This window comes from Oryx dammah, unplaced genomic scaffold, assembly GCF_014754425.2.
Source record: "Oryx dammah isolate SB20612 unplaced genomic scaffold, SCBI_Odam_1.1 HiC_scaffold_3, whole genome shotgun sequence".
NCBI lineage: Eukaryota > Metazoa > Chordata > Mammalia > Artiodactyla > Bovidae > Oryx > Oryx dammah.
In genome coordinates this window covers 44,666,299-44,681,388 of record NW_024070187.1, presented here as the reverse complement: position 1 = coordinate 44,681,388, position 15,090 = coordinate 44,666,299, and the positions used below count along the sequence as shown (strand labels likewise).

General features: G+C 41.9%; 1 protein-coding gene across 1 annotated transcript in view; it reads left to right on the top strand.

Annotated features, from left to right (window-relative positions):
* Window positions 1-15,090, top strand: part of SEL1L3 (SEL1L family member 3) — a 109,786-nt gene that overhangs the window by 81,819 nt on the left and 12,877 nt on the right. Inside the window, exons 16-20 of the mRNA XM_040237972.1 lie at window positions 1,868-1,995; window positions 3,348-3,431; window positions 11,350-11,440; window positions 11,573-11,657; window positions 12,763-12,872. Coding sequence (XP_040093906.1) covers window positions 1,868-1,995; window positions 3,348-3,431; window positions 11,350-11,440; window positions 11,573-11,657; window positions 12,763-12,872 — 498 coding nt within the window. The remainder of the gene's footprint in view (window positions 1-1,867; window positions 1,996-3,347; window positions 3,432-11,349; window positions 11,441-11,572; window positions 11,658-12,762; window positions 12,873-15,090) is intronic.

The following is a 15,090-nucleotide window of genomic DNA, read 5'->3' as shown; positions in this document are numbered from 1 at the left end:
GAAAATGGAGGGAAGTGATATGGGGAGAAATAAAGCCAGATGAGGAGGACCCAGAAGGTAGAGACTAGGGGATGCAATTTTATAAGCAAGATCAGAGAAGGTCTCTCTGATAATGTGACCTTGTACAGACTCCTAAAGGAGTCTTGTGAATATCTGGGAGAACATTCCAGAAAGAGGGAAGAACATTCCAGAAAGCAGGATCAGCAGAAGAACAGCAGGGAGATGCAACTGGCAGGAGCTGAGAACAGAGAGGTGGCAGAAGAGATAAGGTCAAGGAGGCAGGTGCCCAGGCAGCTGCCCTGAGCCAGATGGGGCAGCTCTGAACAGGGCTGGGATATGCTGTGTTTGAAAAGGCTCCTCCTGGATCCTGATGAAGATGGGCTTGAGGAAGAGACGAGCAAGAGCGGGGGGTTGATGCAACAAGGACCTACTGTAGAACACACGGAACTCTGTACTCCATGTTGTTATGTGGCAGCCCGGATGGGAGGGGAGTTGGGAGGAGACTGGATACATGCGTATGAGTGTCTGAATCCCTTTGCCGTCCACCTGAAACTATCACAACATAGTTAATCGGCTATCCTCCAATACAACATTAAAAGTTTAGAAAAGAAGAAGCAGGGGATTAATGCATTGAATCCAAATGAGAATGGATGGGCAGTATCAGAAAGAGGGCTGAGATGTGACTAGATTCTGGGTCTGTTTTGAAGGTCAAGAGGGCAGAATTTGATGGTGATTGGATGTGAGGTGTGAAGCAGGGAGAGGAGTCAGCCTGACTCCAGAGGGTTTGGCATTTATTGAGATGGGAAGAAAGGTAGTATTCAGACAGATGGGCAAGCTGTAACAGCAGATTTGGGGGTGAGAAATGAGAGGATTATTTTTGGTAAAGCCTCAAATTATTATTACTTGGTAAAGCCTCAAATATCATTATCTTATTTAATCCTCATGACAAACTTTCATGGTAGCTACTATCAGAAGCCACATGTTTCATTTGTAGAAACGGAGTATTCTCTTAGTTGGAGAGTTAAACTGACATGCTCACAGTCACACAGCTAATAAGGAGCAGAGCTGGGATTTGAACCCAGGCCTGCCTGACTCCAAGTGCAGTTCAGTTCAGTCGCTCAGTCACGTCCGGGTCTTTGAGACCCCATGGACGGCAACACACCAGGCTTCCCTGTCCATCACCAACTCCTGGAACTTGCTCAAACTCATTCCATTGAGTTGGTGATGCTATCCAACCATCTCATGGCATCACTGACTCCAAAGCCCTTGCTTAAAAATGGCAGTTAACTGCCTGGGAAAAAATAACGATAATCAGTGGCGCTTCTACCCATTTAAGCACTTGCTTTCTCTTTTCACTCTACCTCTCTTTGACTACCTAGGAGGCTGTGTATTTTTATGCATTGCAAATGTCTGTTAGCCCTCCCACACATCTGCTAGAATGGATTTTTTAATTGTCATATTCTAATTTTCACCTTCCTACTGGAACTGCAGTTTTTGCATCTGAGTTTGAAAAAAGGTATTAAGTGAGATTAGGAAAGCAAATGCCTGAAGTTTCACCAGGTGTGATTTCTGCTGCGATCTTCTGTCTGGCTGGCAGGGGGTTTATGTGAGGATACCTGATGATAATGACATTTGTAATGTTATTTATTGGGTAAACTTAACAGAATAGCTGCAGTCAAGGTTATCATGTCGAGAAGCTTCTGTGATTGACTGTCTTCCTGGAACTTGACTTGGTTTCTTAAAGATATCAGAGGTTATAAGCTTATGATGAAATCACATGTTATGTACCTCACGACCTTAGCTCTGATGAAACCTGCCCAGGAGGACGTCTCACTAATGATACCAACGTTTGCCCATCTCTTTCCAGACATTAGCCGGTGAATATTTCCATAAGGCTGCACAAGGTGGACACATAGAAGGAACTTTGTGGTGCTCTCTGTACTATATCACAGGCAACCTGGAGACGTTCCCGCGAGATCCCGAGAAGGCTGTTGTGTAAGAACCTATCAGATGCTGCTTGTGAAGGGAAAGCCATATACTATGTTCACCACTTCTGAGAAGAGTTCTTTTTTCTTTTATTCTTTTTTTGTTTTCATTTTTAAAATGTAATTTCTATCAGTTACATGAGCACAAAAAGAGCCAAATTATTTGAGGAGGCAAAAATTTAAAAAGTAATAATTTGACAAGAAAAATAGGAAGTCTCTATCCCTTACCCTAAATCACTTTTCATGCACTCTTGCCTGGAGAATCCCATGGACGGAGGAGCCTGGGAGGCTGCAGTCCATGGGGTCGCAAAGAGTCGGACACGACTGAGTGGCTTTACTTTCACTTTTCACTTTCCTGCATCAGAGAAGGAAATGGCAACCCACTCCAGTGTTCTTGCCTGGAGAATCCCAGGGATGGGGGAGCTGGTGGGCTGCCGTCTATGGGGTCACACTTCTGGACATGACTGAAGCAACTTAGCAGCAGCAGCATGTTTTATTAATAATTATTTCTCTTTTTATTTGCCTCTATGTCTAAATAACATGCTTAAATCACTATTTCTTATTGTACTCACTACAGACTTTGTCTAATGATGTGTCACCGGGAAAAGACAAATATATAAATAGTTCTTTCACTCTGCTGCTTCTGACTGCCCTACATGTTCACACTTCCTACTTTCTCCCATCTTCCCCATGAGGAACATCATCATTTTGCTTGGATTGGTATCAGGGTTCATATTATTGGATTTGCCAAAAAGTTCTTTTGGCCAACCCAATATTTTTACCATTTAATGCTACTCATAGCTGACCATGTAGTGTGCTCTGACTACCCTTTCTTGCATAACTTTTTGTTTTCTATGGAATACTACTAATAATTATTATTTATTTGCTTAGCTCTCTGTGTACTTATCATTTCCTGTGTAGTTGATGTTCACATTCTCCTTGTGTTGTCTAAATCTCCTCTCAGTATGTCTACACCTATCAGGTACTCTGTTCATTTAATCTTCTTGGCAACATCTCTTCTCTTTGTTCAGGGAGAGCTGTCTTCCTGCTATTGACTTGTTAGAATTCTTGATTCACGCTATCTTTTTTCCAGATTGGTTGACTCTTTTCATTAATCACTTTTCACATCTTTGTTTCAAAAAATGACAACTCTTAAACATTTATTATAAAGGGCACTGAACTCAAGCGCTCCCAAAGTATATCTCTCTTTGCCTTCTTAACATTCAGGTCCAACTTGTGGCTCCATAAAAATTCTAACAAGCAAAATATTTCCCAAGTGAGATTTATTGAAATCACTTGAAGTAAAAAGAAATTATTTAATTTGCCACAGTTTGGATATTTTCTCCTCTGTTTCCTTTATAGATGGGCAAAGCACATAGCTGAGAAAAATGGCTACTTGGGCCATGTCATTCGCAAAGGCCTCAATGCCTACCTGGAGGGCTCGTGGTAAGTTCGACTGAACTTTCTCAGTCCTTACCTTTCAATCTGTCAATGTATTCTTAGGAGATGGAATCTTAAAATGCAACTGAAAAAGCAATTTGCAGGGAAATCACAGTCTCCTGGTAATGATATTCAGAGTATCACCGACTGATTGGCTGTTGATTAGAAAACATAGCATTTCTATGTTTAATTATACGCAAAAATTAGTTCTCTAGGGGGCGCGTCCACATTCATCAAGTTGAGAAACACATGAATGCGTTGACTTTTCTTCCCTTCAGCTCGTTCTACTTGGCTTCAGAGTCTGTAGACAGCACAGGGGATCACTACCGACCCTCTGCTTCTCACTGGCACGTCACAGAAAGTCCAGGATTTCTATCTTGTTCGTGGGAAGGAGTGAAAGCAGTGTGCTTTAGGGCTTAGGCTACCTCTTTCCTAGGATTGCTGGAAGTCACTCAGCAGACCTCAAGTATCACAGCCAAAGAGACTCCCTCTCTCTAAGTATCTTCTGATGGAGTTAGCAAATCTCACCCTGTATGAAATGAGGTGAAACCCCATACATGAGGACCAGTAAATGCTCCATTTCCAGTTACTTGATTTTACAAATATAAGGGCACTCCTCTCCAAGATCTACCTGAGTCCATCTCTCTGTTCTCTGTTTTCAGGCCTCGCGGCCCATCTTACTTCTCTTTGTGCTACATTTTGTGTGCTTGTTTATTGCCTAAATGACCTGGATATTTCCATAATAAATAAAAGGGAAATGCAAATCAGCACACATCCCATTGGTCCACCATCTCAAAGACTTTAGAGCAGCCCTATCATTGATTGTGCTCTGATATGAACTTCAATTAAAAATTAAAATATAAGTCCCAAAGAAGGTCATTTCCTTCTTTGGTTCATGGATGCCCAGGTGATCCACAGATAGCATCTAAGTGAATGAGAATCTCAAATTAGAAAATGCAGGGGAAATGGGCCACGTGGAAAAAAGCACTTAATGAAACTGTATTAGTATCATCTTGTAAAAGTTTATCATCTGTGGCCTCACTTTGTATAATGAGAAAGGAATTTTTTTATGAAATGGTTCTTTTCCCAATTGATACACCTTACTATTTGTGTGCTGTTTATCTTGTTTCCCAAGTAAACTTCAATTTATTAAACTTCCCAGTTTGACCTTAGCTCATTTCTGCTTCTCACCCATCCACATTTCCCATCCTTTGCTCCTGACAATTTCTTAGGGGAAACTAAGCATTCAAACATCAAAATGTTTCTATGTGGGGTTTTCCCAAAGAAAGAGCACATATGTAAACACCCCCAGCACACACACACACACCCCGCCCCCAAGATGTCTCACACTGTTTCCCATAAAGAGGGTATCTGCTAATAGCTTAGCTTTCTTGCCGACTTTTGAATTTAACATCACAAAGCACTTCAGGGAGCACATTTAAAAATTTTCTGTGAAGGTCAAGAGGGATTAAGCTGTAGTGGCCTGCTTTCCTTCTTAGAATATTCAGCTGCATTACATGATTGACTTGGGGGCGGTGGGGCGGGGGGTGGATTAAGTATGCTCTCCATGGTTGGTGAGTTTGGGTTCAGTTCAGCAGTTTTCCTGAGTACACTTAAATGCAGAGTGCCATAGCTGCAGGGGATGTCACAGGTAAGACTGGGGGCAGTCTGCTGCCTCAGCTCTTCCTGGTACTAAACTGCCTGCAGTTTCTCAGGCGGCCCATATTCTCTCTGACCTCTGGGCCTTTGCACTTGCTGTTCCCTCTGCCCAGAAGTCCTGCCTAACCCTTTAGTCCCTTTGTCCTTGCATGGGTCATGATGGCTCTTTACTTGTTGATTGCCCTGTAATGTGTATCCCAGTGCCCAGCACCTAACGGCTTCTAGGAAGTACTCAAAAACTACTGAGCGAATAATTTAAGGCTAATAGAACAACTGTCACTGAAGAGCCATGAGCGGTATATGAAGAGCATCAGGGATTCAGAGGGAGACAAGATGCAGCCTGGCTGGGGCACTTAGTTCAGCCTTTATAAAGGAGGTGACACTATATGGCCTCGAGGGATGGGTGGAATTTCCACCTAGTCATGGTACTTCGATGGGCTTCCCTGGTGGCTCAGATGGTAGAGAATCTGCCTGCAATGCAGGAGACCCGGGTTTGATCCCTGGGTCGGGAAGATCCCCTGGAGAAGGGAATGGCAACCCACTCCAGCATTCTTGCCTGGAGATTTCTGTGGACAGAGGAGCCTGGTGGATTACAGTCCTTGGGGTCTCAAAGAGTTGGACATGACTGAGTGACTAACACTTTCACAGTAATGAACAGGATCTCAAAAAGCAAAGAGACAGGAAAATTCTGGGTGTGTCTAGAAATTTTTAAGCCACCCAGTTTGCCTTGAGGGTAAAATTCGTAAAAGGAAGTGGTCTATGACAAGACCAAAGAGGTGCTGTGTTATGGGATTTTGAATAGCAGTTATATAGTTTTTATTTAGTTTGTCAAGTAGTGGGGAGCCAATAATGGTTTGAAGAGAGGGTAGTGACATGAGAGAGGTGGGTTCTGAGATGCTTAACCAAACAGCTGCAAATTATGGGGACGAGAAGGAAGAACCTGAATGGGGGAGTTAGTTCAGAACCCAGGTTAAAGGAGCTGAGCTTTTGAGCTGGAGCTGCAGTCTGAGCCAGGTAAGCTGTTTCCACTTCTTCTATGACTCAATAATTATTGCATACCAATAATATGTAATATGTATGCAGTCGTGTCTGACTCTTTGCTACCCCATGGTCTATACGGTCCACGGAATTCTCCAGGCCAGAACACTAGGGTGGGTAGCCTTTTCCTTCTCCAGGGGATCTTCCCAACCCAGGGATCTGATCTAGGTCTCCCACATTGCAGGCAGATTCTTTACCAGCTGAGCCACAAGGGAAGCCCAAGTTCCAAAGCATAACAATAAAATGAATACTTGTAACCCTACCATCCTGTTTAAGAAAATAGACCACTGAAACCCCTTGCGTGTTCTTCCCAGATGAAACCACCCCAGCCCCCAGGATCCAGAACTAACCATTTCGTGAGTCTTTTGTCCTTCTGCCCATTGCTTGCTTTATAGTTTTGCTATATATGGATATAATCCTGAGCAATAGATTTGGCTTGTTTCTGAGCTTCATATCATTAGAGTCATATCATATGTAATTCTTCATAAATAAACATCATGCTTATTTAACCTGATGTTTCTGGGTTGCATATCTTTGGATACATGTAGGTCATTCATTTTCACTGCTGTCATATACTGCAGTTTACTTACCAGTTCTCATATTAACACATATTTGGGTTCTTTCCCTTAAGAACAGTGTAGCCATGCACGTTTTCAATGTATATCCTAGTGCATGTAGGAAGAATTTCTCTAAAAATACATGCTTCGGAATAGGGTCACAGGCTTGCCATGTGTTCAACTTTACAAGACAACGTCAACTGTTTTCCAAAGTATTTTACCCATTTACACTCCTGTCAACCCCATATAAATTTGTTTCTTCATAGCCTTGCCAATTCTGATGCTGATGCTAAGTATTATTAAAGATATGTCTTCATCTGGACTTGAGACCTTCTCCTACTAACAGGAAGAAACACCTAGTACCCATTACGGTGGGAGTATCTTTGTCAAAGTACATTTGAGACAAAGAGCTTTTCTCTTTTCCTTCTCTCTGAGCTTCCAAATGCCTCAGAGGTTAAATAGGAAAGGTATGACCGTTGGCCTCCTCACACCACAACATGGCATTTTTTGGAGTGCCATCTATTTTGCTGTTATAGAACTAAATCATCCATCAATGTCCCAAGTTCACCTCTTTTTTCATTTTTTGTGAGTGCATTTATTCTGGGCATTATTTTCAAATCACATGTGTCAGTTTGATGAGCTTGTGCTTTTCTGTGTTGTTCTGAGATTTATATGGGATAGTTTAAAAGAGGAGCATGATTGAGAAAAGGGCATTTTGCTGCTTAGGCAAAATACGGAAGATAATGCTGTCATGCCCGAGGCCATCCTTGGACCCCAGGAGAAGTCAGCTAAGGAGAGGTCACCTGTCGTGTTTCATTTCTTTCCCGCATACCCTGCTGTGTGTTTTATCTGTGAGCTGTGTGTTTTATTGTCCTTTGTCTTAACTATACCCCCCAAACACTTAACCCAGGAGGTTAGCCAGATTCTAGTAAGCTTGAGGCAAGACAAGCAGGCATGCAAGATTCCTGTTCAAAGAGATGCGTCTTTTTGCCTTGGAGCAGGGTCCTAAATTCCACTGAGACCCCAGGATTTTTTTTTTACATATATATATACTTCCAGTTTGGACTGCTTCAGGTATTGGCAGAAAGGAATCCAGAGAAAATAATTGGATTGTTTGAGAAACTGCTCAGAGAAACTCAAATTCACAGTTCACAGCAAGCAGCCAAAGGATTGATTATTAAGATGTATCATTATGAAAGTTCTATAAATGGATGTGCCGAGTCTGAAGTGGAAGGGTAGCAAATGTGCCCCTACACTCGCTCTTTAATCCGCTTCTCTCTGCACCCCCACCCCAATCCCCATCAGAATGACTGCCTGGGCAACTAGTTCACTTTAGCACATTGGAAATAAAGCTGGACACCCTGGTCAGCTTCCTGAAGAAGTTCACGGAAGGATAGTACAGATTTCCGGCTTGTCTCTGGGCCCTCTACACAGAGAAAATACTGAATAAATGTTTATCCTGTGAATAGAAGAATAGAAATATCTGTAATTAATACTTTCAGGCAATCTCAGTTGGGACACTAGTAAGAGCAAAGTGCTGGGAGGCTGAATGTAGATAGGGTTTCGGCAGAGGTGTCCTGTCTCTGAAGTTTTCATAAGTTGAGAGAATCTGGTCTTCAGTGTTCTGACGCTTGCCCAGAGTTCACTCTTCAATGTATGAAAATGGATGCTGGTGGTTTTGGGTTCCATGGCTTCTGTAAAATGGAAGACAGAGTGGATTTCTGTTCCGCGCTTCTTTCTTTCTGCCCCTGGGCATGTGGGATCTTCCCTGATCAGAGACTGAACCTGCGCCCCCTACAGTGGAAACGCAGAGTCTTAACCACTGGATCTCCAGGAAGTCAAAGTTTTTAGACTTCTTTTTGATGACTTCAGTGCTTCCTCGAAGGAAACGCTTGAGAATTCTGTGAAATTTCCTCCTGGCTTCTACTGACACAATAATTGGTCAATGGAAGGTTGTTATTGTCATTTAGCTGATAAAGTCTGTCTGACTTTTGGCAACTCCATGGATTGTAGCCCACCAGGCTCCGCTGTTCATGGGATTTCTCAGGCAAGAATACTGGAGTGCGTTGCCATTTCCTTCTCCAGGGGATCTTCCAGACCCAGGGATCAAACCCAGGTCTCCTGCATTGGCAGGCGGATTCTTTACCACTGAGCCACCTGGAAAGCCCCAGTCAGTGGAAGTCTTCCCATACAATGTGTTCCTCTCTTCCCTCTCCCATCACCCTAGTAACTTTAGAGACAAGGTATTGTCTTTATAAAATTTATCATAGTGACTTTGTTTTTACAGGAAATGTCGACCTGTGTCCCCTGCTCCCAAATTCTAACAGTCTGCCCAACCACTGTCTAAGAAAAACTCATTTTCTTACATTGCAAGTAATTTGAGCCCTGTTCCATGATGGCAGCAGAGGGAGCCCACCTGACATCTGACCTTGGGCTGGCAACTCTACGCCGTCTCCTTCCCTCATCCATCCCGGGGGGACACTGAAGCACCGATGCAAACCTGAGTGTTTGATATTATAAGACCTTTGGAATGGAACCTTATTGTAGGATGGGATTTGCTGCTGAATCTTCCTCGAGGGTCCTCCATCTAGGGTCCTCTCTGAGGATTCTTGTCACCAAACGTGATTCTTGGAGGCTATGTAAGAAAATGCCTGGAGCCTTTTGTGTTGTTGCAGTCGCGGTTGTAGGCTTGTTCTGTGGCTTGTCTACACCCCTTACATGGCTGCTTAGCCAGCCATATCTCTCGAGCATGAGTCATGCCTAATTGGTCAGCTGCCTTGGGTATCTTGGAGGCCAGAAATCAGCACACTCAGCAACCATGACCTGGGATGTCTGATTGAAGGTCTGCCTGTCCTAATTTGACCCCCAATCATCTCTCTTTGTCTCCACTGGAAGGCCTGCCAGGAGCTGCTTTAGTCACGTAGAAAAGATGACCTTCTGGGACATTCTTGGGGGTCCAGTGATTAACACTTTTCACTTCCTCTGCAGGAGGCACAGGTTGGATCCCAGGTTGGGGAACTAAGATCCTGCATGCCATGAGGTCTGGCCAACAAAAGAAAAGAAAAGATGATTGCCTCCAGCCCCCCCACCCTGCCCAGTTCTTAGATGTAGCTAACATTAACAAAGAGTTCTTAATGTCAGCCACTGAAAATGAAAAAAATAAGCCTTAGAAACAACCATTTATAGTTAAAATTTTAACTTATGAAATGGGTAACACAAAAGAAAATGGAGGAAATCAGATAAGTGAAAAAAAAAAAAATCACTTGCCCTCTCAGTGCCTAGGGATAAGTACTGTTAGCATTTTGGTAGGTCATTTTAAGTCGTTTTTTTCTCTGCATATGTGCATCTGCATATGTATGTCCATGTGTGTATTCAGTTTTATATTTGTTTTGCAAAAATGAGATTGCACTGTTTTTTATCCTGCTTTTCTCACCCAATGGAAAATTTGGCATAGACACCTTTCTACGATTTTGAATGCTCTTCTTCAACATCACTTTAGTGACCTCCTCTGAAAGTGGCTGCACCATGGGTTAACTGAGCTCGTCACTGGTATTCAGATATTTGTGGGCTTTTTGATGTTGTCATTGTTGATATACACAGATCTGACATGACCTCTGTTGTCACAGAGTCTTTGCATGTTTCTGATTTTTTTTAATTTACTATTTTTTTACATTAATTTAATTTTTATTGAAGCACAATTACTTTACAGAATTTTGTTGTTTTCTGTAAAACCTCAACATGAATCAGCAATAGGTATACATATATCCCCTCCCTTTTGAAACTCCCTCCCATCTCCCTCCCCATCCCACCCCTCTAGGTTGATACAGAGCCCCTGTTTGAGTTTCCTGAGCCATACAGCAAATTCCCGTTGGCTGTCTATTTTACATATGGTTCTTGGAATAAACCTTCATGAGGCAGAACTGTTGGGCCAGGTGGTATGTACGTTTGTAAGGCTCTCACATTTAACAGTTGCATCAATTGCTAGTGCTTCCCACTAGCAGTGGTTAGAGAAATATGTCCATTTTCCCCAAGCCCTTGCCATTATCTGGATTATGAATCGGATGCCAATCTTTCAATAGATGACAGGTGGTCTCATTGTTTTGCAATTATTCAACTACCAGTATACTTGAATACTTTTGTTTTTTTTTAATGTGTTTTTGACCATTGGTATCAAGCCCCTTGTAAACTGCCTCTCCTTTGCCAAACTTCTAATGTACCACAAAAGCTCAGCTTTAATTAAGCTTGTTCAGAGTCCTAAGCCTCATAAAGCCCTTCACAAAACAGGACTCAAAAGCACAGAGCTTTTTCTTAATACCACTTATCTCCTCTAAGCAAGGGTGGAGGATGGAGGATGGAAGGATTTCAAGGACCCAAAGCCGATAGGCAGCTCCCCAGGCAGCACGCCACGTGTCATTGGGCCAGTAGAGGTCGCTGTTGTATCAACCAGCTCCCCAACCTTATCTGTGAGTTCAGCCTTTTAAGATAGAAAATAAATCAGTGCAAGCAGTATTTTTAACAACAGTATTTATTAAAAAAAAAAAAAAAACTCATGATTTTGTGCTTTTAAAAAAGCTGCTTATTTTGTGCCCTCTTATGTGTGAATATAAAGCTCTCTGTGAATATTAGTAAGAGCCACTATATGAAATTTATTATTAATCATCTATTTTTAGGCACGAAGCTTTGCTGTATTATGTTTTAGCAGCAGAAACTGGAATTGAAGTGTCACAGACAAATTTAGCACACATCTGTGAGGAGAGGCCAGTAAGTAAATGTATTCTCCTCAGACTAGAAGCTCTAAGGTTAAGGATAATGAATTGGGTTTTATGGAGGCAAAATCAGTCACTTGGCCAAAATATTAATGAGTTAACTTTTTCTCCCCCTTCATTCCCTTAGGACCTGGCCAAGAGATACTTGGGTGTTAATTGTGTTTGGAGATACTATAATTTCTCTGTTTTTCAAATCGATGCTCCTTCATTTGGTATGTATAGAGAAACGGGTGCTAAATTGAAGCTTTGGAGGCTTTTAATCTTTGGTAACAGGGACCATCTAACAGCTTTGTGTGGAGTGTGATATTTCTAAACAATTAAGAAAGAGAGTGAAAAATCTCAGCTATTAAGATCTTGCCTAAACTCTGCTCTCAATCTCAAGCAGTGCATTTCTCTTCATCCATCGTCTACTGAATGCTTAGATCCACCCTTTTCTAAAGAATCAGCGAGAATTCATAAGAGAAAGCTATTCTGGAGAGTCCCTGGGCCACTCTTTTACCCTTTTGCCCTCAGATGGATTCCCTGTCTACCTGGTTCTGCTCTGTGTGATAGGAGGCTGACCCTCAGGAACTATAGTTCCCAGACCCGTTTGGATCTGATTAGTTTCAGCCAATGGGAGGCACAGGCAGGAAATTTCAGGGTAGGAGGAGATGAGAAGCCCAAATATTTCTCCACTTCTCTGTCTGCTTTGGGCTGTATCTCTGTCAATGGCTGCATTTCCATGGTTCCAGCTCCTGCCTGGCAGTCCATCCTCTGTGGTCTCGGCTGGCCCCGAGTTCTGGGAAGGTTGTAGCTTCCTGCATTGCTAATCTCTAGGTTGCCTACTCTTTCCCATTTGCCCTTTCAGCTCTTCCAACACTCGTAGCCAGTAGCAGAATCCCAGTTTTGAATGGTCCAACATGGATTCTTTTTCTGATTGGACTTTGAAAGATACATACACTCTTAAAATTTTTCCTTAGAGAAAAAACAAAACATATGGCTTAAACAGAGTAAAGACATGCTCATCAATCATAAAACCTAGGCAGCAAAACCTTGATACTCCAACATCCTTGGCTGATTGGACTGTGAGGTTGCAGACTGATTTTCACTGGGTAGTCTCCATGTAGGAGAGCTACCCAGCCAAGTAAGAAAATGTGTCCAGAAATGGAGAAACGCAAAAACCATTTTCCCCCTCCTAACAGCAAGGAAACCTAAAGATGTATCTTTATTCAGATTCTGGTGGAAAAAATTTGAAATAATGCAAATGAGCCATTCTTCTAAAATATCGATCTGAAATCAAACCACTCGACAAATGGACCTGTAATTCTTGTCCTGCAGCATATTTGAAAATGGGAGATCTTTACTACTATGGCCACCAAAACCAGTCACAAGACCTTGAGTTGTCTGTGCAGATGTACGCCCAAGCAGCGCTGGATGGAGACTCACAGGTAAATAGCAACAGAAATGAGCTCCTGATTGTGCTCATTCCTGAGGTTGCAAATCCACTTCTCATTCATTTTCATGAGCCCCTCACAACCTCTCTGAGGCCACTAATCAGCATGGCAAACCTTTATCAAGCACTTACTATGTTTCCCACGCCATTCTTATAACAATCTTGTGGGAATGGGGGTCAGTGGACCTATTTTATAGTAAAGAATGCCAAGATTGTGACAGGGTGATAAGATGCTCAAGGATAAACAACCAGGTAATAGATGAAGCAGTCAGAGCCTAAACCCAGGTCTCCTGACTCCAAACCCAGGAGTCTTTCTATCAGATTCCATCAAACTAACTCCCCAGATAGAAACTCAAGCAACTGCTTGAGTGGTCAAAATGAGAAGGACTTTACTTATATAGCTGTGTCAGTGCTTTAGTGATAGGACTTTATTCTCAGTGACCTTGTTTTTCCGGGAGAGGGGGGACTTCTTATTTTGGAATATTTCTAAGAGTTATAGAAAGGTCACATAACCATAATACCATTATCAAACTAAGAAATTAGTGTTGACTCAGTACCAGTAACTATACGGCAGAAGTTACTTGGATCTCACTACTTTTTCCACTGATGTTACTTTTGTATTCCAGGATCCCACACTGCATTTAGTTGTCATATTTCTTTAGAGTTCTTCCAACTGGAACCATTCCTATCTTTGTTTGTCTCTCATCACCTTGGTACATTTGAAGGTTGCTGGTCAGATATTTTGTAGAATGTCCCTTGATTTGTGTCTGTCTCTTGTCTCATGAATGTAGAGTTTATGCACTGGGGCAAGGATAGCCCAGAAGTGATGTGTCCTTCTCAGTGTATCATATGAGGCATGCATGATGTCTTATTACTGGGGAGGTTGATCTCATTCACTCGGTGAAGGTGGTTTCTGCTGGGTTTCTTCCCTGTAATGTTAATATTTTTTTCTCTTTCTAATTTATAGATAATTGGGGAAGGTAAATATTCTATTTCTCCTCAAACTTCTGCACACTGATTTTAGTATCCTTCAGTAAATCTTACCTGCAACAATGTTCAGGCAACCAACTGTGGAGTGCTAATGATAATTTTCTGTTTCTCTCATTCCTTCTATATTTGCTAATCAAAATGCTCCTGTAAGGATCTAAGGCCATTTCATGATGGAAGTTAGAATAGCTGTTACTGTCTTATGCCACAGATTTCCAGTGTTGTGATCTGTGATCTGATCACAGAGCAAAAGTTGGAAACCTTCCTATCTCAGTCTCTTTTTGGGGGCCATGCCACTCAGCTTTTGAGATCTTAGTTTCTAAGTTCCCTGACCAAAGATTGAATCTGGGCCCTTGGCAGTAACGGCAGAGCCCCAGCTACTGGACTGCCAGAGAATTCCCATCTCCGTCTTTTTTTTAAAAAAAAAAAAAAAGGAGATACTATGTTCCTTTTACCCATATCTCTGTCACTTCACAGTTATTTGTACATAGAAAGTCACTCAAGTACTGAGTCTTGATTTTCTCATTTGTGAACTGAGGATAATAATAGCATCCAAATCATAGGTTGCAAAGATAAATGAGATGCTAGATGTAACGTGCCGAGCCCATCTCTGAGTACACTCAGTGGACATGATCTAGCCTATATTATTATTATTTCTTCTGGAATAAAATAAATTTTGGTGCTAAAAGGATTTGCTCGAGAGCCAAACTCCCCTAAATGACATCTGTTTTTACTCAAAAGCAGGCCTGGACCTAATTTTTTTTTTTTTTCCAATTCTGAGTGTTTATTTTTCAAAAGATAATGTGATAAAAACATTAAAGAATAATTTTTTAAAGAGAATAATATTGAAGAATGCACCCACAATTCCATGTTAGGGGGCTGTATCCCTTTGGTCTTTCTTTTCCTATCAATTCCTTCAGTTTTCATGCCTTTCTGAGTCCTGGCCACAGGCCACTGGGTCTCTGTAATGGTAACTAGAGCCCATGGGCCACTTGAAAAATCTGCTCCTTCTCACATCTTGCAGGAATATGTGCATCCTATTGCCTAATCTCTGTAATCATTACTCTTAACTACTGCCCCATATTCTGTTAAGCTGATAGAATGTAATTTATTAAGTTTTATCTTTTCATGGACATTTATTATATCTTGTTCACTAATTTATTGATTGATTTGACACATGTTTATGTAGTCCTGCCATGTCTTAGACACTGCTTAGTCGTGGGGGC